The sequence below is a fragment of the Narcine bancroftii genome, chromosome 4, assembly GCF_036971445.1.
Source record: "Narcine bancroftii isolate sNarBan1 chromosome 4, sNarBan1.hap1, whole genome shotgun sequence".
In the NCBI taxonomy this organism is placed as follows: Eukaryota; Metazoa; Chordata; class Chondrichthyes; order Torpediniformes; family Narcinidae; genus Narcine; species Narcine bancroftii.
In genome coordinates, this window is record NC_091472.1 from 299,772,953 (window position 1) to 299,800,198 (window position 27,246).

The window sequence follows — 27,246 nt, forward strand, 5'->3', positions numbered from 1 at the left end:
GCGGCTGCAACATAATCCTCAAGTATAACTCCCCTGGTGTCCATTAATTGATACCATGGTGTTTTAAAACAAATTCTGCAAAACACTTTTGTGCACAGCTGCATTCTGCCACACACTGGCTTTTCCAAGTATTGCAACACAAACTGTCAGAAACATTACTAAATAAAGAATGTATGCCAAACAAAATATATTACAAAGGAGGATGCATTCTTGGAAACAAATTTGCAAAATATTGTTAGAGAAAGTAAATACATATGAGAAAATATTAACATATTTAATAGTAAATGATACAGGAGCATACTTCAATGTGGATGTTTAACAGACTCTGCTATTTCATTGAGTCAATTATATTATGCTTGTTCTTTCAAGAATGACTTTACGTGGGTTTAACACAACCAACTTTAGTTTCCTTAAGCTGCTTCAACAGATTTCCTGCAACTTCCAACAACCCACGTCATATATCACTTCCCGTTTCCACCCGATTGTGCGCATTGAATGCTGGGAAATATAGTTCTTATTTACACACATAATAACACAAATGACACAATCACAAAAACAAAAAATAAAACCCTAAAAAAAACCTCAATGGTAAATGACATGCAGATGGAGAAAAAACAAGCCCTCTGCTGGTTGACTGGTGTAAACTGTACACAAGTCTGGTGTCCCTTCATTTACATTATGAACTTTAAAATCTTGCATGCATTTTGTGGTAATAAAAATAACAACAGTCATTCCAGAAAGGACTGTAATGATCTTTTTATTTATGGATTTCATCATGAATTATTGTTCAGTCTTGCACTGATTGTACCATTACAAAACTACTTATGAATTATTTAACAGGATGCTTCTATAACTTGCATTGTGACACATTGTTCAATTACACAATATTTTCAAATATTACTATCCATTTTAAATTATGTCAGTCAATACCAATAAGTTAATCATATTGAATCATACCTAGTTTTTGTCAAACTTTCTTCTTGCTGTACTTTGATCAGATTAGATAGCTGCTGCTGTAGAGCTACGCCCTTCCTATGAGCTTGCTTTATAAAAGGATGATCCAACAAAAATGCAACTGATGGACGCTTTTCAAAATCCTTTATTAGGCATCTACAAAAAGGGGCATAAAATAACAAATAGAAGTATTGAACGTCTATGGTTTAAATGTTGATTTATCCATGTAGAGACAGTTACATTATCCAAATACCTCAAACTGAGATCGGAGAATACAAAATTATAAATATTAAGAACCAAGTGATAAGATAATGTAACTGTTTTAAATAAGCCAAAAAATTTCAAAATCCTGCAAATATTATAATAAGGATAAATGTCACTTTATCATTTTAACATTTAGGAAATTACAGCAATTAATTAAAATGGATTTAAATGATACCTTAGAGCCCAAAATTACAGAATCAAAAAGAGAAAATGTCAACAGCCTAAGTAATTGTAATAGCTTTGAAAACTCAACTTCAATCAATAATCTGGAACATTAACTTTGCTTTATTTGAGATAAGTCTTTTTCTGTTTTCAGAAAATAAAATCATTCTATAATTTTGGAATATTATTTGGTAGCTGCTTAAAATAGTAAAATAAATTTTACCCCACAAGCATTGAAGAAAATAATATTCAGAATAAAATTGGCAATTAAAGTATCAATGCCAAACACATGAGCAATTCAAGCTTTACTCTTGACCCATTAAATCTAGCATAGCTTTGCCTTTCTCTTTCAGAAAATTGTGCAAAGTTAAGCATATGCATAACAAACAAGATCTGATAAAGAAACATGCTTAATTGACATTATTTTATAAGCTTCACCTACCATTGAATCATCATTAAATTCAAGCACCATTCCTTGAGCTATGAATGTACTGGCGAATAATGTCACTTTGTTTAGCCAAATTTCTCAAATGCTCTAACACCTTATTCTCTGAGGAGATTCTTCGTAATCCTCTATCTTCACACCAGCTACAGTTTGTGCATTGGTTGTCACGACCTCAGGTTTTATTTATTTCTGCATTTTCCTGGCAATGATGTAAGCAGGTTTGGTGGATGCTGTTTGTACTAATTATTTATTGCAGCTTGTTTGTATAAGTAAAAACAGTGGTGATTTATCTCACCCGCCTTTTCTATCCATTTGATAAAAGTATCAACAAGTCCAAACAAAGACAGAAATTAATCATTTTTACTAATTTAATTCACAACTGCCTTGGTTGCTGATCAACATTTAAACATTTGAAATATTATGGTAGGAGACCTAATTTTCAGCTCTTCTTTAAAAAAAATGGACAGGAAATTCAACTGTATTTCTATTCATATGTTCCTACTACATTTTAATATTACTAGATACATTTTTGATTCAATGTTTGGCATAAAATGGTTTGCATTTCTAATATTTATTCGAAAATCGTTTCTTATAACATTATAGGCTTCGACTAAATAAACTGCAAATGTGTATTTAAATTGTTCAGTATGTAATTATTCATTTATTTTGTTAATACTCAACATCAACTGTTATCTTAAGATGTAGCCCATGCTACCACCTCTAATTTATGAGGTCTGAAACATTACCCACCAACACAAAACAAAAATTCAAAGTCCTGTGACACTGAATCCCTTATCTTGTTTGACATTCTGGCTGCCTTCATCAGGCTTTCTTAGCTGAAAATTAATTCTCAGAATTCATCCATGTTACATTAACCATAGGCTGCAGCCATTTCATGCAATCCAGCAACTCGGCTTCTAAACACCATTTTCATTTTGTCACATTGAGCACCTATTTGCTGCCATAATTAGAAAATGAAGATAAAGCATTTATTACCCATGAACAAAAAAAAACCAGACACCTACATCTGGTTCTGCATGACATGGCTTGAAAATCTGCAAGCAGCTTGGAGTTGCTGATAACATTGTTCATGTTGCTATCCCTCAATGATGTAAACTTCCATTTTGTTAACAGTAAATCAGATGACAACGTTTAAAATCTAACAACTAGGGAAAAAATATCACTATGAAACAGAATGCAGACAAGGCAGTTACAAACAAGTGATCTTACTGTATTTATTTTTGCCAAAGCTCAAGCTACCTAAATTTCAATCAGAATAGAAAAATCACTAGTAACCATAAATCTATTATTCTTTAAATTCCATGCTGTTAATTTGCATGTTTTAGAGGACACAAATATATAAAAAACAGATCATTTGCCACTGTAATTTTGTATGTGAATCTGTCTGATTCAGCAACAAAACATTTTCAGCTTTTTAACATCTCTGTCTTCACCTCAGCTCATCCATGCTCTCCTTACGTTTTATCTGCTTACTCCAATATTTTTCTCTCTGGCTGCTTTTTTCTCTCCATATATCTTTGATACCCATATTATCCATTACTCACGTAATTGAATGGTTACAAATTGGAAATGTCTTGAACAAGTTAGGAAGGGAAAACCAGAGGTGAACAACTCAGTGATCATTGAGGGATCAGAGGTGGACAGAGTGAGCAAATTTAGATTCCTCGCCATCACTATCTCATAGGACCTTTCCTGGACCCAACACACTAATGTCATCGTGAAGAAAGCACGTCAGCGCCTCAACTTCTTTAGAAGTGTGTAAATGTTAAGTATGTCATCAGAACTTGGGCAAACTGCTACAGATGTGTCATGTAAAATGTGCTGATTGGCTGCATCACGGCGTGGTATGGGTGGAAAGCCCTAAAAAAGCTAGTGGATGCAATTCAGTGCATCACAAGCAAAACTCTCCCCACCATCAAGAAAATCTACATGGAACATTGCTGTTGGAGAGCAGCAGCAATGATGAAAAATCCACACTACCCAGGACATGCTTTGTTCTCACTTCTGCCATCAGGATTGAGGAAATTGACAGGGGTGCAGTGTTGCCAGAGTGCCACTTTGGCACCAATGTTAAAAACAGCAAAAAAGCGGGGAATTTAAACTACTGTAGTGGGGTTTAACAGTGGCAGCATATAAAATGCAGCAGGGATTTTACGGAAGTCGGTGTTGGGATGGGGGGGTGGGGAGTGTTATGGGAAAGCACATGCGTAAGTCATGTGCGTGTGACGTCAAATATATGGAGTTGTGTTGTAGTGGAAGTTTGGCGCCATTTTCAAATGAATTACAACTCCTCTGAGTCTTGAGCAACCAGCAGTGATATTTCCAAAGGGGACAAAGTGGAGACTAGGATGAAAAATCCACAATCTGGTCAATGGGATCTACAGAATTTCTATAAAAGGACATCAGTGGTGAATATTTAGAGAAAAGAGAACAGCAAAAGGAACAACGTTGGGCAATGAAAGCAGCGGGAAAACAAAAGGAAGAAACTCGAGAAGAAAACAACAAAAAAGTGAATAAGTAAAACAGTAAAGTGAAAGAGAGAAGGTGAAATGCCAAACTCAAGAGCCAGGGCCAGGACAGCCGGGCATACCAGGGCCAGAACAGGGTCAGCTGGAGATACCGGGGCCAGGAGAGCTAGCAGCCAAATTCAAGAGCCGGGGCTAAGACAGCCAGGCATACCAGGGCCAGGACAGGGACAGCTGGGGATGCTGGGACCGAGATTTGTGGAACTGCTGAACCAACAGTGCTTCAAGTTCTATCAAAATAAGGCTGAGGTGGCATGGGAAAGTAAACAAAGTCCTATGATGCAGAATAACAGTTCATATGTTTCATCTCATGAAGTGTGGAAATACATCTGTGAAGTGGGAATCTGAAAGGTGGAACTGTCAATGGAATATATAGAAACCATTCAGAATGCATTGATATACAATGAGAAGATAGAGATTTATAGCTGCAAAGGAAGGCACTGTTGGTAGGGTGGTTGGAAAAATTAAGCTGTATGAAGCAGTCAATGCAATCATCCAGCACACTGACCTGATGAGGACACGTTGTGGGATGTGCCCAGTATTTGACAATTGCCATGAAGGTGGAGACATTTCTCCATCTTGTCAATACATGACGGAGTGGATAAAACCTCCGGAAAAGTTGAGGAGTCATACTTGTGTTCGATGTTTTTCACCCCATGAGGGCATCCAGGAAAGGGGGACACCCTCCAGTACATTTAGAAGATTGGGGTGTAGTGACTTGGAGACTTTATTCAGTCCATCTCAAAGACCATGGGGTGCTTGGGTGCTTACTTAGAGACTTTGTATATTTCCAGTTAATACATTTTAAGTTAAATAGTGAGGGATCTATAGTTATCGTGATGAGTGAAAGTTATAGTCAAATTCTCTGTAGTGTTAAAATCAAGTGAGTGCAACCGTGCAATACTTTGTCATACAACTGAGCAGCCATCAAAGCCAGGTTTTGTGAGACCTCCTTGTCGCCATTTTTGGTTAGCTCCGACACCTAAAAAATTAGTTCTGCACCCCTGGGCATAGGTGCCACAGGACTCATACCACCAGGATCAGGAATAATCTTTACCACTCCACCATTAGACTCATAAACAACACTCAATCTGAGACTCATTTTAAGGACCCTTATTTTTCACATTATTATTATTGAATTTTTTTCTCTGTATTTGCAAGTTTATTTATATTTTTTTCTTTTTTATATGTACCTTTTTCTGGTGTACAGTTTACACTATCGATGAGTAAAAATTCTGCCTGGCCCACATGAAAAGAATTTCAGGGTTACATGTGATGTACTCTGACAATAAATCTGAACTTGAACATGAAATTTGCAAATCATTTGACATCACCCTTCTACCTCTGTCACCTCCTTGAATTCTGCAGCCCTCATCAGATCTCCATGCACCTCCAACTCTGATCATTTTGGGTGTTGCTGATTTTACTGAGATATGTTCACTCAAATGCTGGTGCTTCCTGTTTTCTTTAAAACATCACTGACCAAGGATTTGGTCCCATTATTGCAGTTGGCAAGCTGTCAAATTTTATTTGATAATATCCTGTCTTCAAGTTGCTATATAAATGCAAGAGTTTTATATCACATGAACCAGTCTAATGGACATTATTGGCACAAACAGGAAACAATATAAGGGTGCCCTCCTTTCTCACAGGATGGCATCAAACAGATCTGTTGCTTTTAGAGATTCCTTGAATATTAACTATTGAGGAACAAATCAGAAGCATTGATTTTAATCTCCATAAATTATGTTATAAATTATGAACTGTATCTCAACTACCAATATTTCAGCCAACATCAGTTAATGGATTGAAGCTGCATTATTTGTCTTCGAGTTCAGCAGGTTGTTCATAATGAAGCATTCACACCAACACCAAATGTAATGTGGCTTTGTCACCTGGCTTACAATGGAAAGCTCTTCACTTTTAACAGATGACCATAAAAGTGCTGATCTCTTTGGTGTTCGATTTTCCCCAGTTTGAACAAGCACTTAAGAAATCAATCTGCTGTTCAGCTACTTAGTCAGAAAATCAAGGGAACAGGCTATGTCCAGATTGTCAAGCATTACACTAAGAATTGACAGCCGATGCTATGGAAAGCAGGCTTCTGATTATTCAAGCACGTATTACATTCAGGGCTATCACATTTTAGGCATTGCACAATTTTTATAATTTAAATAAAAGGGAAGATTATAAAATTATCCAGATTAATACATTTGAAAACCTGCTTCAAAATAAAATGTTTTAGAATTACTGCACAAGTTTGTCCACCTTTATTTGGGAAATCCAGAAAATGCTCATGGGAATATGGCATCAGATAATTCACAGAATGTGTGGAAAATGTGTGAGGATGAGGTACCTTCTCAGCAGAAACTGAAGAAAAGGCTGCTTATGGTTTTGAAAAAAGGAGAAATAATTGATTTTGGTCTGAAAAGAACCATATTTAAGGACTTGCACATCTCTGTCCAGACTCTGAAATCTAACTTTAAAGAACTGCATTAATTGACAATTCATTGGTTGATCAGAAAGAAGGAAACTAAGTATCATATATATCTATTTGTGTAACCATATTTGTGTAATCGTCCATACCATAAAATCATCAAGCCCCCACTTATTTTGACTCCAAAATCAGGTACTTTAGTATGACCTGTGTAAAAGTCAACCCCCTATTTTTGGCCCCAACTGCCCACTCATCCAAACTCCCGATACCCTGGCCACCCGCCCATCTGTGCTCTCGACCGTGGATCCTTGCCCCCCAGTGGCCTGCCCATCCGATCTCCCAACCTCAGATCCTCACCTTGGCTGACCGCCTGCCCACCAGAGTTCTGACACCCTGACAATGGACCCTTAACCCAGCTGCCTGCCTATCAGAGCTCCCGATGCCCTGGCTGCCAGCACATTTGAATTCCCGACTATGGATACTCACCTTGGCCACCTGCACATCCAAGCTCCCGACCACGGATACTCGTCCCAGCTACCAGCCCATCTGAGCTATCGACCACAGATCCTCACCCCAGCCATCCATCCATCTGAACTCCCAACGTCCCAGCTACCACCCATCCAAGCTCCCAGCATCCTGAACGATGCAGGTACTTACCAAGATCAAAGATTTGGTCATGTAAAAGTCAACCACCCCCTTTTTTGGCCTAAAAAAGTGCTCCAAAAATTTGATGATTACACAAGTATCTACAGCATCAAAACCAGGAGCTGTTCCATGCCCAGGTGGAAAATCATGTGTTGTTTCTCCAAATTACAGGTGGTCTTGGTTTTCTGGTTTCTGTTAACCTGCTCTCCTTTCTCCCTTCCTCTCTTCCCCCTGTCTTCTTTCCCTCAGCTCTCCACTCCTTCTCTTTCTATTCACCTAGCCATCCCTCCACCAATTACTGTACTTCCTCCTCCCCTTACCTTTTTGTTCAGACACCTGCCAACATTTTCCATATCTTGACAAAGGCCTCAAGCATTGGGTTTGTATCTTTATCTTGGCTATATAAAGGACACTGTTTGACCTACTGAGCTCCTCCAGCATTGTGTTTTTACTTCAGCCACGGTGTCTGCAGACTTTTGAGATTTACTTCTTTCTTTATTTAAGGTTATTTGAATATACAGTATTGTGGTTTGACCATGTAGAAATGAAGCACTTTTTATACATAGTTTCTCCATTTCAGGCTACCAGTATGTTTCAGCTATTTGGCTTCTCAGGTGTTTATGATTTCTCAGTATGTTTAATTACTTCATTGCTGCAGGTATAAGAGAGCCAGACTTGCTTCTAAGCTTTTAATCACCTTTGAAGTCTGTAGTTGCCATTTTTAACATGAGGACCAGAGTTGTGACCAGAAAGTCAAAGAAGCCATTATGAGGCTGAAAAATAACAATAAAACAATAAGATCAATATTATTCGCCCAAATCTTAGGATTACCAAGATCAACAGTTTGGAACATCATTAAGAAGAAAGAGCTTACTGGTAAACTCAGTAATTGCAAAGGGACCGGTAGGCCAAGGAAGACTTCCATTGCTATGACAGAAAAATTCTCATCATAATGAAGAAAAATTCCCAAAGGTATGTTTGACAGATCAGAAATACTCTTCAGGAGGCAGGTGTAGATGTGTCAATGACTACTGTCCACAGATTTCATGAAAAGAAATACAGCAGCTACAATGCAAGATGCAAACCATTCGTTAGCCACAGATACAGGATGGCCAGATTACAGTTTACCAAGAAATACAATGGTTTCCCCTTAACCGTGACTTCACTTTCCGCAGTTTCAGTTACTCGAGGTCAATTGCAATCCGAAAATATTAATGGAAAAATTGCAAATTCAAGAAATAAACAATTTATAAGTTTTAAATTGCATGCTGTTCTGAGTAGCGTGATGAAATTTCATACCGTCCCACCCAAGATGTGAATCATTCCTTTCTCCACTGTATACACTATCCGCCCATTAGTCACTTAGTAGCCATCTTGGTTATCAGATCAATTGTCATGGTATTGCAGCGCTTGTGTTCAAGTAAGTTTTTTTATATTGTTACAATTGTCCTTTTTTTTATTAGTTATTGTTGTTAATCTCTTATTGTGCCTAAGTTAGAAATTAAACTTTATCATAGGTATATATGTATAAGAAAAAACAAAGTATAGATAGGGTTCGGTTCTATCCGTGGTTTTTGGCATCCGCTGGGGGTGTTGGAACATATCCCCCTCGGATAGAGGGCGACTACTATATTTAAAAGAGCCTTCAGAATTAAATTCTTAAAGTTATTCATACAGCACAGTAACACCCCATTTCGGCCCACGAACTCATGCCACCCATGGCCCAATTAACTTACATCCCTGATCTGTTTTGAATGGTGGGAGGAAACCAGAGCCCCCCAGAAAATCCATGCAGATACGGGGAGAATGTAAAAATTCCTTACAGACTGCATGGATTCAAACCCTAGTCCCGATCACTTACACTGTAAAGGTGTGCTAACCACTACACCAACTGTGCCACCCAAATTCTGGAAAAAGGTCTTGTGGACAGATAAGACTAAAATTAACTTGTATCAGTGATGGCGAAGTGTAGAGGAGTAAAGGATCTGCCTAAGATCCAAAGCATACCACTTCATCTGTGATACATGATGGTGGGGGTGTTATGGCCTGGGCATGTATGGCTGCCACAGGTACTGATGCACTTATCTTCTTTGGCTTGGCTTCGCGGACGAAGATTTATGGAGGGGGTAAATGTCCACGTCAGCTGCAGGCTCGTTTGTGGCTGACAAGTCCGATGCGGGACAGGCAGACACGGTTGCAGCAGTTGCAAGGGAAAATTTGTTGGTTGGGGTTGGGTGTTGGGTTTTTCCTCCTTTGTCTTTTGTCAGTGAGGTGGGCTCTGCGGTCTTCTTCAAAGGAGGTTGCTGCCCGCTGAACTGTGAGGCGCCAAGATGCACAGTTTGAGGCGATATCAGCCCACTGGCGGTGGTCAATGTGGCAGGCACCAAGAGATTTCTTTAGGCAGTCCTTGTACCTCTTCTTTGGTGCACCTCTGACACGATGGCCAGTGGAGAGCTTGCCATATAACACGATCTTGGGAAGGCGAAGGTCCTCCATTCTGGAGATGTGACCCACCCAGCGCAGTTGGATCTTCAATAGCGTGGATTCGATGCTGTCGGCCTCTGCCATCTCGAGTACTTCGATATTAAGGATGAAGTCGCTCCAATGAATGTTGAGGATGGAGCGAAGACAACGCTAGTGGAAGCGTTCTAAGAGCTGTAGATGATGCCGGTAGAGGACCCATGATTCGGATCCGAACAGGAGTGTGGGTATGACAACGGCTCAGTATACGCTCATCTTTGTGAGGTTTTTCAGTTGGTTGTTTTCCCAGACTCTTTTGTGTAGTCTTCCAAAGGCACTATTTGCCTTGGCGGTCTGTTGTCAATTTCGTTGTCGATCCTTGCATCTGATGAAATGGTGCAGCCGAGATTGGTAAACTGGTTGACCGTTTTGAGTTTTGTGTGCCCGATGGAGATGTGGGGGGGCTGGTAGTCATGGTGGGGAGCTGGCTGATGGAGGACCTCAGTTTTCTTCAGGCTGACTTCCAGGCCATACATTTTGGCAGTTTCCGCAAAACAGGACGTCAAGCGCTGAAGAGCTGGCTCTGAATGGGCAACTAAAGCGGCATCATCTGCAAAGAGAGGTTCACGGACAAGTTGCTCGTGTCTTGGTGTGAGCTTGCAGGCGCCTCAGATTGAAGAGACTGCCATCCGTGCGGTACCGGATGTAAACAGCGTCTTCATTGTTGAGGTCTTTCATGGCTTGTTTCAGCATCATGCTGAAGAAGATTGAAAAGAGAGTTGGTGCGAGAACGCAGCCTTGCTTCATGCCATTGTTAATGGAGAAGGGTTCAGAGAGCTCATTGCTGTATCTGACCCGACCTTTGATTAGAAACATCTGCTCAAGTTCAAGCAAATGCCTCCTGTAACAATATTAATATTTGGGAAGAATTTATAAGATTTAGAGTAGGTTACATACATACACACTTTTTAAAACATATCTTATTTGAAAGACTGAAGAAATTTTGAAGATCTCTTGGAGAATGTAAGCACCATTCACAAGTAGGTGTTAATTGAACTGACCTCATAAAATGACTGACCATTGTTTGGAACTGGAGACACGATGGCTAGTAGAAGCTCTTTTCAAGGGGTTTGCCAGAGTGCACAGAAAGGTCACTCCTGGATTGTTTACCTAAGATAACAACGTGAGAAAAAGAAAGAACTCCTGCTGTTTGCTGGAGAAGGTGGGGGTTTTGCAAGACATGAGTCACATGCTCTCTTTGGAGTTTCAGTTAGAAAAGAAAGAGGGTTGAGTTAACAGCTCAGTCAGTCAGAGAGTCAGTATATGTTTCTCTTTAAATAGAGGAAGGAATGGAACTCTATGGTAGCTTGAAGACCCTGATGGGGCAAGTTTCATCAGCGAGACCCTGAGGTGACTAGTGGTGGTACCTCAGTTGTGGAAATCCTGGAGCAACAAATATTTCTCTTTACAAACCCTACAAGAACCTTCCTGAGCGGTAAACATTTACCTTTCAAGCACCAAACCTAGTGAACTTTATACATGTTAAATTCTGTGCACAGTATGTTGATTGCCTGCAACCAGAGAACTTGGAAGATGGAGAAGTGAGATTGAACTGTGAACCAAATAATTTTTCTTAAATCCACATTGCATACACGTGCACTTAGAATTAGAAGGGGGTAATTTGGGTTAGTATAGAGTATAGTACTACCGGCATCACCTATGGCTCCTATAACACTTCCATCAGCGCTGTCTCCGGTCCATCTTCAACATTCATTGGAATGACTTCATCACTAACATCAAAGTACTCGAGCTGGCAGAGTCCGCAAGCATCGAATCCATGCTGCTGAAGACCCAACTGCGCTGGGTGGGTCACATCTCCTGAATGGAGGACCATCGCCTTCCCAAGATCATGTTATATGGCGAGCTCTCCACTGGCCACCGAGACAGAGGTGCACCAAAGAAGAGGTACAAGGACTGCTTAAAGAAATCTCTTGGTGACTGCCACATTGACCACCGCCAGTGGGCTGATATCACCTCCAACCGTGCATCTTGGCGCCTCACAGTTCAGCAGGCAGCAACCTCCTTTGAAGAAGACCTCAGAGCCCACCTCACTGACAAAAGACAAAGGAGGAAAAACCCAACACCCAACCCCAACCCACCAATTTTCCCTTGCAACTGCTGCAACCGTGCCTGCCTGTCCCGCATCGGACTTGTCAGTCACCAACGAGCCTGCAGCAGACGTGGACATATCCCTCCATAAATCTTCGTCCGCGAAGCCATGCCAAAGAAAATAAGTATAGAGATAAGTTAAAGTTTGATTCTATTTTCATGTTTGAAGTTGATTAAAAATAACTTTTGTTTTGAAAACCATTTGTCTTGGTGAATGTCTGTTGCTGCTGGGTTTTGGGGTCCTTTGGGCTCGTAACACTCCAAACTCATTGGATGGTGCTTCATCCGACAGTAATACGATCTCAAATATACTGCTAAAGCAACAAAGGAGTTTTTCAAAGCTAAAAACTGGAAAATTCTTGAATAGCTCAGTCATGCTTTCCACATGCTAAAGAGAAAACTTAAGAGGACAAGTCCCACGAAACAAGCAGGAGCTGAAGATGGCTGTAGTAGAGGCCTGGCAGAGCATCAACGGAGAGAATACTCAGCACTTGGCCATGTCTATGAATCTTAGACTTCAAGCAGTTATTACATGCAAGGGTAAAGTACATGACTACTTTAATATACATAGCATTGCTATGTCCCAAACATTATGGTGCCCTGAAATGAGGGGACTATATATAAAAAGTGCTACATCGTTAAACTAAAATCTACACAAATAACTTCTAATAAAATCTGGAATGTGCACTTTATTCACATGTGAATTGTTTGATAACAAATTTAAGACTGTGGAGCACAGTAGTGAAGGAAAAAACAATGTCTTTGTTCCAGGCATTAGAGAGGGCAATGTATAGCCTCATACATATGCTATACAGAACTGTGAACAATGAGAGCTTTTAATCCAGTTCCATTGCTTTCAACTCAGAAAAATTATGATTTGGTTTTAAACACAAAACAGGTATGACCCTTCCTTCAGCTCCCCAGCCCATTCCAATCAGTGAGCTATCTTTCTCAGATCTCACCCAATCACTTCTTCACTACTTTCTTTTCTTTCCCCTCCCACCTGTATCCACCAATTAGCTGCCTCCCTGTGCTCCTCCACCCACCCCACCCCTTATTCAGGCAGCACTCCTGAAGTGCTCAAGCCTGTGATGTCAACAGCCTTTGGCTTTCTGTGGACATTGTGTGATCTGCTGAGTTTCTCCAGCATTTTTTGTGCATTGCTCTAGAACCCAGAATCTGCAGATTTCTTGTTTACCCCGATCTACTCCAATCCCATTTTATTCTTCCCATATTTCATGATGAAAAGTAATTGCCTAAAATGTTAATAATTTCTCTCTCCGCTGTTCTTTTTTGAAATTGCATACAGCATTATCGGTTTTCCCCAACATTTCCAGCATCTGAAGCATGGTGATATTTGAAAGTTTTAAAACATCTTTCAGTCCAAGGCTATTTTATTTGCTCCTTGATCCTCACAATATGCCCATCACAAATGTTTGAAGTAACCATTTCACAATTCACATGGAGATTGAGCCTTCACTGTTTTGCACCATACTTTCTTTCTTTGGCTTGGCTTCGCGGACGAAGATTTATGGAGGGGGTAAAAAGTCCACGTCAGCTGCAGGCTCGTTTGTGGCTGACAAGTCCGATGCGGGACAGGCAGACACGATTGCAGCGGTTGCAGGGGAAAATTGGTTGGTTGGGGTTGGGTGTTGGGTTTTTCCTCCTTTGCCTTTTGTCAGTGAGGTGGGCTCTGCGGTCTTCTTCAAAGGAGGTTGCTGCCCGCCAAACTGTGAGGCGCCAAGATGCACGGTTTGAGGCGTTATCAGCCCACTGGCGGTAGTCAATGTGGCAGGCACCAAGAGATTTCTTTAGGCAGTCCTTGTACCTTTTCTTTGGTGCACCTCTGTCACGGTGGCCAGTGGAGAGCTCGCCATATAACACGATCTTGGGAAGACGATGGTCCTCCATTCTGGAGACGTGACCCATCCAGCGCAGCTGGATCTTCAGCAGCGTGGACTCGATGCACCATACTAATATTCTGCTAAATGATCAGCAATTCAAAACCAAAATCAGAAGTACTCAGCAGGGCAGACAGCATCAAGGAATACAAAATAGTTAACAATTCAGGCCAATAACTTTTTTTTCCCAAAATTGAAAAAGGTGAGAAATAAAACAGGTTTTATGCTGTGGCAGAAAGACAAGAAGAAAGGGGAAGTCTGGAAGAGATTGAAGTAAAACAGAAAATGCTGGAGGCACTCAGGCAGCAGCAGTGGGGAGAAAAACAGTGTTAAGGTTGCGAGTTGAAGAGGTTTCATAAGATTTGACCAGTAGGGATACAAACTAAAATGGCATAATCAATCTGAAATACTAATACATTTCCAGTATATGTGTCATTAAAACCCAGCTCAAGAAGCAGGACAGGGCCTCAGAATCCACTTACTCATTCTCTCATACTATAAGTTTTGCTCTACCTCACAGGTTGTCCACCTCATAATCCACTGGTCCTGAAGTGCCACACGGGACAAATGTGGATGCAGGGAAAGTGCATGGAGTGGGGCAGATAAAGTGGATTCAACCCATCCGATCATGAATGGCAAGGCTTATTTAAATAACTGAAATGTTCCATGAGCATTGGTTTTCATGCTGGAAGAACCAGCATGTGAATATAAACGACCAAGCCAATGTATTCACAACCATTTTTAACTGGAAATGCTAAATGATCAACAAGGATCACTTCTCTCCAGTCTTCAAGTGATGCAACAGAAAAGAAAAAAAAAACAGATGGAAACATTTAATAGAACAGAGTATGGAAATCTATTATCTCAGCTATAAAAGAGAAGTCGTATTCTTGAACTGGCTAGTCAATATGGTGTATGGTGTAGAAGCAATCCAGCAGGTAACGATGCTCCCTTATGCCTTAGCGTTGACTTTTTGCAGGTAGAGTCTGCAAATTTAGGAGATGGTGTCAGCGTGGTCTTTGATGCAGTAACCATCTGACAGGGGTAGGAAAAGGCAAGGTGTGGGTCCAATCATCTGTCATTGATGTTCAAAGGCATTATCATCATTAAGAATGCCTATCAAGCTGGGAGATTATCAATGACTCGAAACTTGTCTGGATCACTACAAATACTGCAGTTAAAAAAAACCTGTCTAAAACTGGACCTGCCGTGAACAACTCAACTCCTTACTTCCCATACCTTTTTCACTATCGACAAGGCACATTAGGAATGTGAAAGAGCAGTGTATATTTAACTCAATTAATCTAGCTCTCTAAATGTTAAATAAGCCAAAGTGGCACACCATACTTTTTCTTCGTGCGCAGTTCCTCCCGATTGTGGATCAGTTGCTTCCATTCCAGTTCAAGAAGCAGAAGGTGCCAGAGTATAAATTTAATGAAAATCACATACCAAGCAGATATGGAAATAGTTCCGCTTTCTGTCTTTGCCAACAAATCTTTAGCAGGAGGACTGCAACAGTTCTAGGACTGCAGAGATTTAAAAAGACAACTCACCAAACATTTGAGGGCAATGAGAGATGACCATTAACACTGGCCCTGACAGTTATGCCCACTTTATGCAAATAGATAAAAACTATATTACACAAATAATATAGAAGTAATTTTGTTAAGGCGAATCTTGGGAAATTAAAAAAAGGCCTCAATAAAAATGGATCAAATCCTTATAAATTATGATTTTTAGATGGTGATTTAATATTCTATTTTAGTGATAATGTAAATTGGGTAAAAATCAGTCTCTCCCTGTCACCTTTGTCAAAATTGCAGACTAATTAAAACATAAACAAAATAAATTCATTACATACTGTGAAATGAAGTAGTTGAATCCTTTACACCATCTTTCTGGGTGCAGCAAAGTAGGTGGTGGATTTCTGAAAGAAAGAGAAAAAAAAAAGATGACAAACCAAGATTTTTTTTTACAGTTGGATTCATCTTATTTGAGTCCAGAGTTACATATTACCAAATGTGCAATCTCAATCAGAAATGAAAGGAAAATACTGAATGGAACAAAATCTATAACTTTTCACCTACAAAAACAGTGTTTGAAGATTTTGGAAAGTTCAACATATTTTCTAATATTTTACCAACATCCATGTAATCTGTACCTTGGTAACAATGTCAGTAATATAAAGCTATAATCAATGAGGCTAATCAAAATGCTCAAATAAATTTAAATGCCACTTGACTAAGCCAAAAATTGTTATTGAAAATTAGCATAAATGAATATTGATGCAATATTTCAAATGGTATGCACATTTTTGCTTACCCTATTTTCAAAAAGACATTGATAAATAGCTTAACTCACACAAAAGTGAAAGCAATAAGTATGGCTGTCCATAAGCTGTAAGTTATGAGAGGACTCAGAAGTGAACTGCTTTTCAATACAATGAAAAGGCTGAAAGATTATTGCCAAGATTTTAAAAGTCTGAGGAATGAATAGATGCAAATCAGAAAATGTAAACTGTGCTCAAATGGTGAATAAATGCAAAACATACGCTTAAATGAGACTAGAATAATCTGCCGTAAATGGAGAGTAAACTACTATTACATGATTAATTGCTTTAATAGCAATCTAAATAAAAATCTTGAGATGAATGATTGTGAGAACTGTCTTGATCAGTGACTAATATAATACTCTGTATGATGATGAATTTTTATGATTCTGGCCCCATGGAAATGTCGGATGTGGATCAAAGTGATAAGGGTCAAATAATACAAATTGTAGTTTCAGAATAACATTCAGAGTGTCATTAAACTACCTTGAGGGATCAGATAGATATTTCACAAACTATAATTTTACCTGTCATTCTTCAACTTGCTTAAAACATTATGGTCCACATTTTCTGCTCCTGCATCTGTATCAAATGAACTGTTCAGGAACAGCAATAAAGAGCCTGCTGAGAGTTTTCTTATCTTTAATTTAAATGGAATGAAGTTTGGGAAAAGTCACCCATGGACAAGTAATCCTTCTTCATCCTATTTTTCTTCGTGCAGTGACCTTACAGTCCAATACTTCTAGGTACTATGGAATCAGTTCATGTGAATTCCACAAGGTTTAGCAAAAGGAAAACACATGATGGATCTTCATCTTTGGATATACTGATATTGCTGGTCAAGTCAGCATTTGATGCGCTGTACATTTCCAATTTCCCTAGAAAAGGTGGTGGTGAACTGTTGCCACAAACTGCTACAGTCCTCAGATTATTAATAGCAAGGACAAACAGCCAAACTTTTCTAAGCAAGTGTTTGACTTGGAGCAGACCATATCAGCCTGGGGGGGGGGTCATGGTCTTGAAGCTGTTGATGAAAAAGAATTGATGATTGTGGTACTACACACCACAGTTACAGTGTACTGTGTCAGGATATAGATCAATAGGAATATTGGGAGAATGAAATAGTACATGGGAAATTAATCTGGACCAATGTGGAGGTGATGCATTTTGGAAGGTCAAATGCAAGATCATAGTAGACAAAACATAGTAGGAGCACTGATCCGCACATGGACCTTGGGACACAGGTCCATTGTTCCCTAAACATGGGAGCACAAGTGGATGAGGTGGTGTACAGCATCCTTGCCTCTCTTGATCAGGGCACTGAGTAGATCTGGAAAGTCATGATGCAGTTGAACAAGACTGGTTTTGTACCATTTAAAGTATTCTGTGCATTCCTTGTCACCACATTATACGAAGGAAGTGGAGGCTTTGGGGAGGGTGCAGAAAAGAGTCACCATGACATAGCCTGGATTGGAATACATTAGCCACGAGAAATCACAAGATGTTTACCCTCCCCCACCCCCATTCTTATCACATCATGAAGACATCCAACATGAGAGATCCTAGATCAATGGTTTTCAAACTGTCCCCTTAAACTCACATTCCACCTTAAACAATCTCTATGCCACAAGTACTCTGCCATTAGTAAGGGTTTGCTTAAGGTGGTGTATGTGGAAAGAAAAAAATTGAAAACCACTGTCTTAATCATACCTAAATTACTAGTTATGCGCACAGTTTCATAACTCAAAAGGAAGTGGGCCAATGACAATTTTTCTCAAGCAAAATATTTCAGTAACAATTGCGTCTAGAGCAGTGATTCTCAACCTTCCCTTCCCACTCACATACCACCTTAAGCAATTCCTTACCAATCAGAGAGCATAGGGATTGCTTAAGGTGGAATGTGATTTTTTTTGGGGGGGGTGGGAGAGGGGCAGTTTGAAAACCACTGTCCTAGATCAATGCGAAAGGGCCAAAAGCTCAAAACTAAAGGGCAGACATAATATCCTATTTTATCTTTCCAAAATTAAGTTACCATATATCCTAAAAGTGAACAAAAGGTGCAGAAAATTCAGTCAATCTTAAAAACTGTGCTTCATTCAGTTTTTGAATTTAATATAGTCAAATCATTTTCACATGACAATACAACTGTTTTTTTCTAAACAACAAAACAAGTATTGTTGTTTTCTTTATTAATGTGAAAATCTGCCAGCCTCATCTGATCAGACTTGGGTGTGACTCCAGACCGATTTGTGTGGTTGCCTCTTAAAGCCCATTGAAAAAGCAGATTAAGCCATTCAGTTCTGTTCGGAATTAGGCAATAAAGTAATGTTCAAATCCTCAGGCACAGTCAGCAAGGGGTATGTCAAATTCCAAGGGAGCACAACTATAGTGTCAACCATCGAGCCTTGCCGCCCTACCGTCCCTGTCTATTCCTCATTCGGTGGGGGAGGGGGGGGGGGGGTTCCAACCTTTCCCAACCTGGAAAAATCAAGAAAAGAAAGCAGCCTGAGCACTGGCCACTGTGCCATGACAAACCCATAAACCCCTGATATCTGTTTCAGGCCTTTGTTGTGAGTGTCTTCAATGTCGTGTGTAACTGGTTAGTTAAGTGTAAAATGTTGAGGGTGTTGGGAAGGGGAATGGAAAGAGCTTGAACTCTGCAGAAAACTTTGTATGGAATTGATAATTGTATATTGTAGTCAATGTTGATATTGTTAACATTGACACTGATAATGTTGATAACTGAGTAAGCTTGGAAAATCATCAATAAAATGTTTTAAAAAGCAAACAAATATACAGTGGTTTACCACAATACTTAATGGCATAGTTTGGGGCCAGAAAGGTGCAGCAGGTGACAACCTCATTTGTCTGTACTATTCACAACAAGCAACTTTCCACATTATAAGGAGTCAATTGCAAAAACTTGCCAGTTTACATTAACCAGCCTCAGTTCCATGAAGTTCTGCTTTAGTATTTCTAGCATGTATAAAAAGTAGAAAATACATTTCCATAAAAATTCCATGAAAGGAAATCCTTACTTTAACATTTATAGTATTTTTATTTTTGACAGCATGAAATAATTCAGCATCAGCTCTTGAGCCTTGTTCCTCCCTCACAACTGAACCACTTTATTCTTGGCTTTTGCCTTTGTTCCCTTGGATCAATTATTGATCAATGCAACTTATCAATGCTTTCAAATGTGTGTGCAAGAACCTGGGGATTTCCTGTAGCCATTCCTACTTTCCAGTCTACAAAGTTATATTCTTTACTTGCAATTGATAATTACAGGAACTCCCCTTGCTGCTAAAATTTATTCTATTCTTGATTAGTTATCGAGCCAAGAATTGCATGTTTTGTATAATAGTAATATCAGCAACAATCCACCTGCAATAATAATCCCCTAATTAGACTCAAACAGCTAATAAGATATTTAACATCTGGCCCTGAAATGAGCAGCAACGGATAAAATCTCACTCAAGTGACCAATAGCTGCAATACAATTCATTTTTTTAAAGTGGGGGGGGGGGGGTGGTGGTGAGAGAGACTCAGTGTTGCTGCATTTAAATTTCACCAAGCTGATTCATTCATTAAAAATGTATTTCAATAATGGGGCCATTATTACTCTTAAATTTCAGCCAGAACTAATACATAATTAGAGGTGACTCTGTGGGAAAAGTGCAGAACTATCTTGAGTTCCTATACAAGGAAAGAGCTGCTCAGGTATTCAGAAAAAAAAAGTTCTGATGGTATAAAGTCAGGGGATGAAAACACATTAGTATGCAACTTATTATTACATTTTTCTAAGAACTGCACAATAGATGAAAATTCTCAAACCTTAGTGCCTGAGGGTGGGTATAATTCTGACATGGATCTATAGAACATCAAAATTCAGCTGTCAGTGGAGTTCTCTGGTTGACAGCTTAATGGGAGCAGATTTAGAGAGAAAATACAAAGAAACACAAAAGATGTGCGATACACAGCTGCAGGAAATGCCGACATCTCAACTTGTGCAATCAAATCAGGAAAAACTAATATTTCTGATGGGTGACCTGAAGCAGAATTTTGGCCAGTTATATTAGAGCAAAATTGAGTTTAATTTAGGCTGTTGAATTTGTTATAGTGTTTGGAATAACATTGCACCATGCCTGTGAGGAGCTATTCCTCAAAGTTATATTTGATCTAGGTGTAGGAAACCAAGTAGATGGGTTAATGATGAACAGTTAGAATAGATGATGAACAGTTAAAGTAGCAGTCAAATGGAAGTTCAAGATCAATCCCATAGAGTGAATGCAAGTGTCCTGCAAAGCACTTACTAAATATTTGTTCAGCTGCTCTATAATGGAAAAGACTACATTGAGACAACCAAATGCAATGCATACACTATGATGGAAGAAGTGCAAGTGAATTGCTGCTTCACCTGGAAGGACTACATGGATCCTTACATTGTGGGAGAGAAAGAGTTGACAGGGCAGGTGTTACGTCTTTGGTGGATGCAGAAAAAAAATGCCTTAAGTACTTGCTAAGAGAAAGAAGATAAATCGTGAAAATGGAATTCTGAAAGGATGGGGGTTGGGGAGGAATGTGAAATATATGGAGAAATTCCTGTCTTCAACAAAATATTAGAGGCTTTTTTGACCATTGCATTAATGTTGTTGTTCCAGGTCAGATCATTGGAAATGTTTCCTCCCAAGAACCTGAAGCAACCTACTGTCTTCTCTTCAGCACCATTGATGTGGACAGGGGTACAAGCTCAAGCTCTCCTGAAGTTTATGATCAACTCCTTTTTCTTAGAGTCAATGAGAGGGGGGTTGTTATCTTGATATCATGTCACTACACACATACAGTCTCTTTTTTTAAATTCAATCTCATCAATATTTAATATTTGGCCCATAACTGTAGAGCAGTCAGCAAACTGGAATGGTATGACATGGTCAGCAGCAGTGACATGGGTGCAGGAGTGCATGAAATAATCAAGGTGGATGTCACTGCCTCCCTGTGCGAAGTTCACCAAGGGTTGCTGCACTGTTGCATGCTATACTGCCCAACTTTATTTCAGACTCCATGATAGTCTGGCATGCTACCCTGCGAGTCTCCAGGTGCCAGTGATGTTTTCAGTAAATAGGGCACCATAGTTAGTGCAATGTCATCCAAGTTCGAATCAGGCGCTGTCTGTATTAATTTGTAAGTTCTGCCTGTGTCTGCATAGGATTCCTCCAGGTGCTCTGGTTTCATCCCACCTTTCAAAATTGAACAGGTTAATTGGGTATAATTGAACGGCATGGACTCATGGAACTGAAGGGCCTGTTACAGTGCTGTATACACATACTTAGGTATGTCCAAATGCAACATGCATGAAGGTTTTTCTCCATCAGAGAACCTATTAAACATTTTTTAATTAAAAGCATGTTTGGAAATCATTTCCTTCCTATCTTTTATGGTAGGATGTGAGGTGGAAGGGAATAGAATTTGCATCCACTCTATCTTTAGAATTATTTTCTTGCTGAATTAGAGAAAGATGCAAATATCAAAAAAGTGAATATTCTAAGTATCAAAACAAAACATCATAAAGAGCTCGCATCAATACCATTCAGATCTCACAAATTAGAAATATATCAACCAAAATGTCAGTTTATCATTGATCACAGCATTTCTCTCTTTTCAAGGGAACATTCTATTTTGGGTAACAAAATATAACCCATCTGTAGTATCAAATCTCATGTTTGCATCTAATTGCCTGGAAATGCAGACCAGATGTGCTAAATTGATCTTGTACTTGCTTGAACAACTCTCTCCAGGGAAATAAGATCTAATATAATATCAAAAGTTAACTTTTCTAAAAGAGGGAAGAGATCTTCCAAAAGAAAGCAATTCTGAGCATTAAAAATAGAAAATACTGGACAAAATTTTCTGTACCAAAATTGCATATCCCTCAATATTTCAATTTTGGTACTGTTGTGCTATCAATAACTCAAAAGACTGGTGTCACAGAACAATAGGCTATTATTTATAATAAACTTGAGGTCATCCTATGCTGTGACCCAGGTTTTCTGGGGAAGGGTTATGATGTGGGAGCCTTTCAATAGAGGCAAGAGGGAGGAGCCACAGGTAAAGTCACAGAATGGGGCGGAGCCAGATAAATGAGTGTACAGAAGTTCACCACATTCATCCCTTGTTTTTTTATTATTTTGTCCAGCAGGGTGACATGGGGTACAAAGTCTTACAGGTTAAGTTTGTCTGGCAGCCTGGTCTTCCATTGTGACTCGCAGACTACCAGTTGCCATGTTGCAGCTGGATCCATGGTTGAGCCCTGGACCACCAGCGTTGTGTTGACCTGCTGGGGTCGTGGCGACTTGACTGGAGTGACTGGTGTAGGGTTGGGGTTAGGGAGCCATGGTATGTAGTGTGTCTCCATGGAGATGGGGGGGGGTGCTGTTTGGTTGGTATGTTCCTCGGGTTCCCCATGCACGCGAGGTCCCAGATGGAGAGTTTTCTTGCGCCTATCCAGGTAGGCCACATATGCCTAAAGGGCGTTTTCATGGAGGAGCTCGAACCTTTTGACCAGTGGGTCAGTTTTATGGCCCCTCACGTGCTTCTGTGGCAGGACTGGCCGTGGGGACGTCATCCAGGATAGTAGGGTGGTCCCCGATGTGGACTTCTTGGGGAAAGAGAAAATTCATTCATGGGGGGAGCATTGGTGGCAGTACACAACAGTAACCTGATTGCTTGGTGCGCCTTGGGAAGGACCTCCTGCCAGTGAGTCTGGCAGCCCCCTGGTCTTGAGGGCAAGGAAGATGGCCTTCCACATGGTGTTGTCCCTCTCCACCTGCCCATTCCATCAGGATTATTACTGGTGGTCCTGTTAGTGGCGATACCTCTGGCCAGCTGGTATTGGCGCAGCTTATCACTCATGAACGAGGAACCCCAGTCACTGTGGACAGGTACCCAAACAGGGTGAACTAGTTGTGCAGTGTCCTGATGACCATGGTGGTGGTGATGTCCAGGAAAGGGATGGCAAAGGGGAAATGTGAATACTCATTGATGACAGTGAGGAAGTACATGCTATGGTTAATGGAAGAAAGGGGGCCCTTGAAGTCCATACTCAGGTGTTCAAAAGACCATGTAGCTTTTACCAGGTGCATCCTATCTGGTTGGTAGAAGTGAGGTTTGCACTCCGTGCAGACCCATCAGTCTCTGACATCCCCGTTGGAGAATGGCAGATTACGATATTTATTTGAAGTAAAAAAGCTCATAACACCGGGGTGGCCGAAGTCATTGTGGAGGGTTTTGAGGCAGTCTATTTGTGCATCGGCACATTGCTTGGGATAGGACATCTTGGTGCACGTTGAGCTTCCCCAGCCGATACAGGATATCATAGTTATAGGTGGAGTGTTCGATCCTCCACCACAAAATTTTATCATTATTTATCTTCCCCCGCTGTTTGTTGCTAAACATGAAAGCTACAGCCCGTTGGTCCATGAGCAGGGTAAAACATCTGCCAGCCAGGTAATGCCTCCAGTGCCACACTGCCTCAATTGTTGACTGAGCCTTCTTCTTGATGGAGGAGTGTTAGACCTCAGGGCCTTGGAGGGTACGGGAGAAGGCTGCCATAGGCCCACTTGCCTGATTAAGGGTGAAATCAGACACATCACTCTCCAACTGAAATGGGCCAGATTCATCCACCACGTATGTTATGGCTTTAAATGATGTCTTCTTTTATACAATGGAAGGCTGCCCGAGCCACTCTTGTCAGGGGAAGGATGTGAACTTGATAAGGAGGTGGGCTTTGTCCACATAATTAAGGACCCACTACATAATAGGAAAAGAACCTCAGGCATCTTTTCAGGCTGTGGGGGAGGGAGTGCTCTAGTAGAGGGTGCATGTGGTCAGGATCGGGGCCAATGACTCCATTCTTCACAACACAGCCAAGGATCACCATGGGGGTAGTGCGGAAAACACGTTTATCCCTGTTATAGGTTAGGTTTAGGTGTTTTGTAGTTGTGAGGAATTTCTGAAGGTTGGCATCATGATCTTGCAGGTCATGGCCACAGAGATGGTGGCATGTAGGTCATTTTGGTCCACCATCTAGTCCATCTCCTGCTGAAAGATGAAGACCCTTTTGGTAACACCGAAGGGGACCCTGAGGAAATGGTAGAGGCAGCCATCTGCCTCAAAGGCGGTGTACTAGCAGTCCTCCAGGCAGATGGGGAGCAGGTGGTAGGTGGATTTCAGGTCGATCATGGAGAACACACAATTTTGGGCAATTTGATTGACCATATCTGCAATGTGAGGGAGGGGATATGCATCCAGCTGCATATAGCGGTTAATAGTCTGGCTATTATCAATCACCATTCTTTGCTTACCCCACCCTTGATCACTCTTACTTGAGCTCTCCACGGGCTGGTACTGGCCTCAATTATCTCCTCAAGAGTCTCCGCGCTTCTGCTTTAATAAATGTACTGTCCCCTTCACTGTATTGCCTGATTTTTCAAGCGACTGGTTTATAGTTGGAGGTGAGGTTCATGAACAACAGTGGAAGATCATTACAGAGACTAGAGAGACTATGTGTCGGTTGGGCCAGCAAAGGGAGGGGGAGGGAAAGGGGGCAGTGGAGGGTGCAGGGCATCCAGGGCTGACGAACTGCAGGTTGCCAAACATGAGGTGGGGGGAGGGGAGAGGACTGTCATACTGCATCATAACACTCTTGAGGTGGCACTGAAAGTCCAACCCCAGCAATAATGCAGCATGATAAACAGTTTAAAATCCCTGTAAGTCATGCCCTGCACAGTCAGCGTCACGGTGGTGTAGCTGCGGATCTCGGCCGAGTGGAACTTTGAAGCCAGGGAGACTTTATAGCTTACTGGCCTTGCTTTAAGGGAGTAACGCTGCACCACATCAGGGTATATCAAGATGTCCATCATAAACCGGGAGAGTTGATAAGGGCTACTTTCATCCAGTACCATGGAGGCCAGTGTTGGTTTGTGTCTGGGCCATGCTGACTTGTAGCCTGGGAGCATAATGGTGGCCCCCATGCGGCAACGTGGTTATCCTCAGAAGTTGGCAGCGTCCAAGATGGCGACCCCCTTGACACAGCATGGTCATCTCTGGAAGATGATGGCAGCCAAGATGGCAACCCCAGGGTGTACACACAGCAGTGCTGGGATTAGAAGACAGCTGTGATTGCATAGTGTCCCTTCTTTCTACACTTTGAGCACATTGCATCTTTTGCTGGGCAGCGTTTTTGGGGGTGCTTTGATTGGCCACAAAAATTACACTTGGGTGCTCCTCAGAGACAGTGGCTTTGGTTGGCTCACTCATTCATTGGATGCAGCACCAGACTGCTGGCCTGTAAACCTGCATCCTAAAATGGCGGCCCCAGGGACGTGGCAAGATGGCGTAGAGTCTAGACGTGCAATCTCGACCTCTCTGGCCAGACTTTTACATACCCTTTTTTTAACCCTTTGTTTTCAAGTTTAAACTTTTTAAATTTTAGTTTAAAGTATTAAGGAATTATTATGGCCACTAATGGTAAAAAGACTAAATCTCAAGTTCAAAAGAAGTTATATTTTCGAAGTGCTGAAGATTTGGGGCCTAGACGACTTGATACAGCCCCAGGCTCGATCTCTTCATTGCCTAAATCCCAAAGATCACCTGTGGGGGCTAAAAAAAATACTTATTGCTCACCAAATGAAGGATGGCACTGGAATTACCCGTTCTCCGGCAGAAGGTGCATGTTCCCAAAAAGTGGACCCCGATTTGGAAAGCCTTTCGATTTCAATGGAGGGAGCACGCAGGAAGACGACTCCGTTGTTGGAAATGCATCAGGTAGCATTTCAATCTGAAGAAATTGTTTTTCTTCACAAATCGATGAGAAAACAATGCGATATGGGGGGAGACCAGCAGCGACCCCCTGAGGAAGTCGGGGTGCCGTCGCTGGGAGTCCAGACCCGCAGTAAAACTTTTTAAATGTCTTCTGTTGAGTTGCAGCAGGAGCTGCAGTTACCTTGTTCTAAGATGGCGGCCCCCGTGTGGACCCTGCACCATTCAACGAGTAAGCTTCTATGTTACGGAGGGAGAACTCCAGCAATTTCACAAGGTAGATTGCCCCTTTTAAGTCCAACTTACTCTGCTCAAGTAGCCTCTGGCGCATGTCGTCCGACCTGACGACTGTGACATAGATATCCTGGATCATGTCCTCTGTGTTTTGGGTGGCTGACACCAACAGGAAGTTGCACGCTCGTGCGAGTCCCCTCGGGGCCCGGAAGAACTCATCGCTTGATTCACCCAGTTGCCGTCTGCGGGTACCCAGCATGTGCTTGGTGTATACCTCATCAACTTTCTTCCTATACTGGTCCTTGAGTATGTCCATTGCTTCCCCGTACATTGAGGCGTCCCTGATCATCGGGAACACTCAATGTCCAACCTGAGAGAAGAGTAGGTGCAGCTTGTTTGCCTCCATGGTTACAATTCAGGAGGAATTTTGCAGAAAGACCTCAAATCAGTGTAGCCAGAGTTCACAACAGTCTGAAGCTTCTGGAGATTGTGGGTCGATCTTCAGCTTATAGGCTTCAAGAATTGTTCCATCGTTGGAAAAAAATAATTGTAAATAAAATTGATGCGCTATCAATAATTCAAAAGACTGAACACAGAAAAATAGGTTTTTATTTACAATAAACTTGAAGGTCATCCTATGTTGTGATCCAGGCTTTCTGCAGAGGGGTTATGATGTTGGGACCTTTATACAGGGTCAAGAGGGAGGAGCCACGGGTGCAGTCACAGAGTGGGGCAGAGTCAGATAAATGAGTGTACAGGAGTTCACCACAGATATAATTGTCATAAAGCACTACAAGAATCACTGTGACAATAGCCCTTTTCACACTAGCACTTGAACCCAGAAATTAACCAACTGCCATTATGTATGCTCCCAAATCGGTAGA

The 27,246-nt window shown here is 41.0% G+C and overlaps 1 protein-coding gene across 29 annotated transcripts in view; it reads right to left on the reverse strand.

The window, feature by feature from the left end:
• LOC138762153 (myosin-IIIb-like) overlaps positions 1-27,246 on the reverse strand; it is a 550,501-nt gene that overhangs the window by 433,880 nt on the left and 89,375 nt on the right. For 27 of the 29 annotated variants that reach the window (XR_011356778.1, XR_011356777.1, XR_011356779.1 and 24 more), the window contains 2 exons: positions 15,845-15,910; positions 958-1,110 (listed from right to left, as the gene is read on the reverse strand). Coding sequence is in view for 22 of the 29 variants with exons in the window: in XM_069935663.1 (XP_069791764.1) it covers positions 958-1,110; positions 15,845-15,910 (219 nt within the window). In the remaining 7 variants the exon portion in view is untranslated. Of the gene's footprint in view, positions 1-957; positions 1,111-7,988; positions 8,227-15,844; positions 15,911-27,246 lie in introns of those variants that run through there. The other 2 variants (XM_069935672.1, XM_069935674.1) reach the window with 2 other exon arrangements.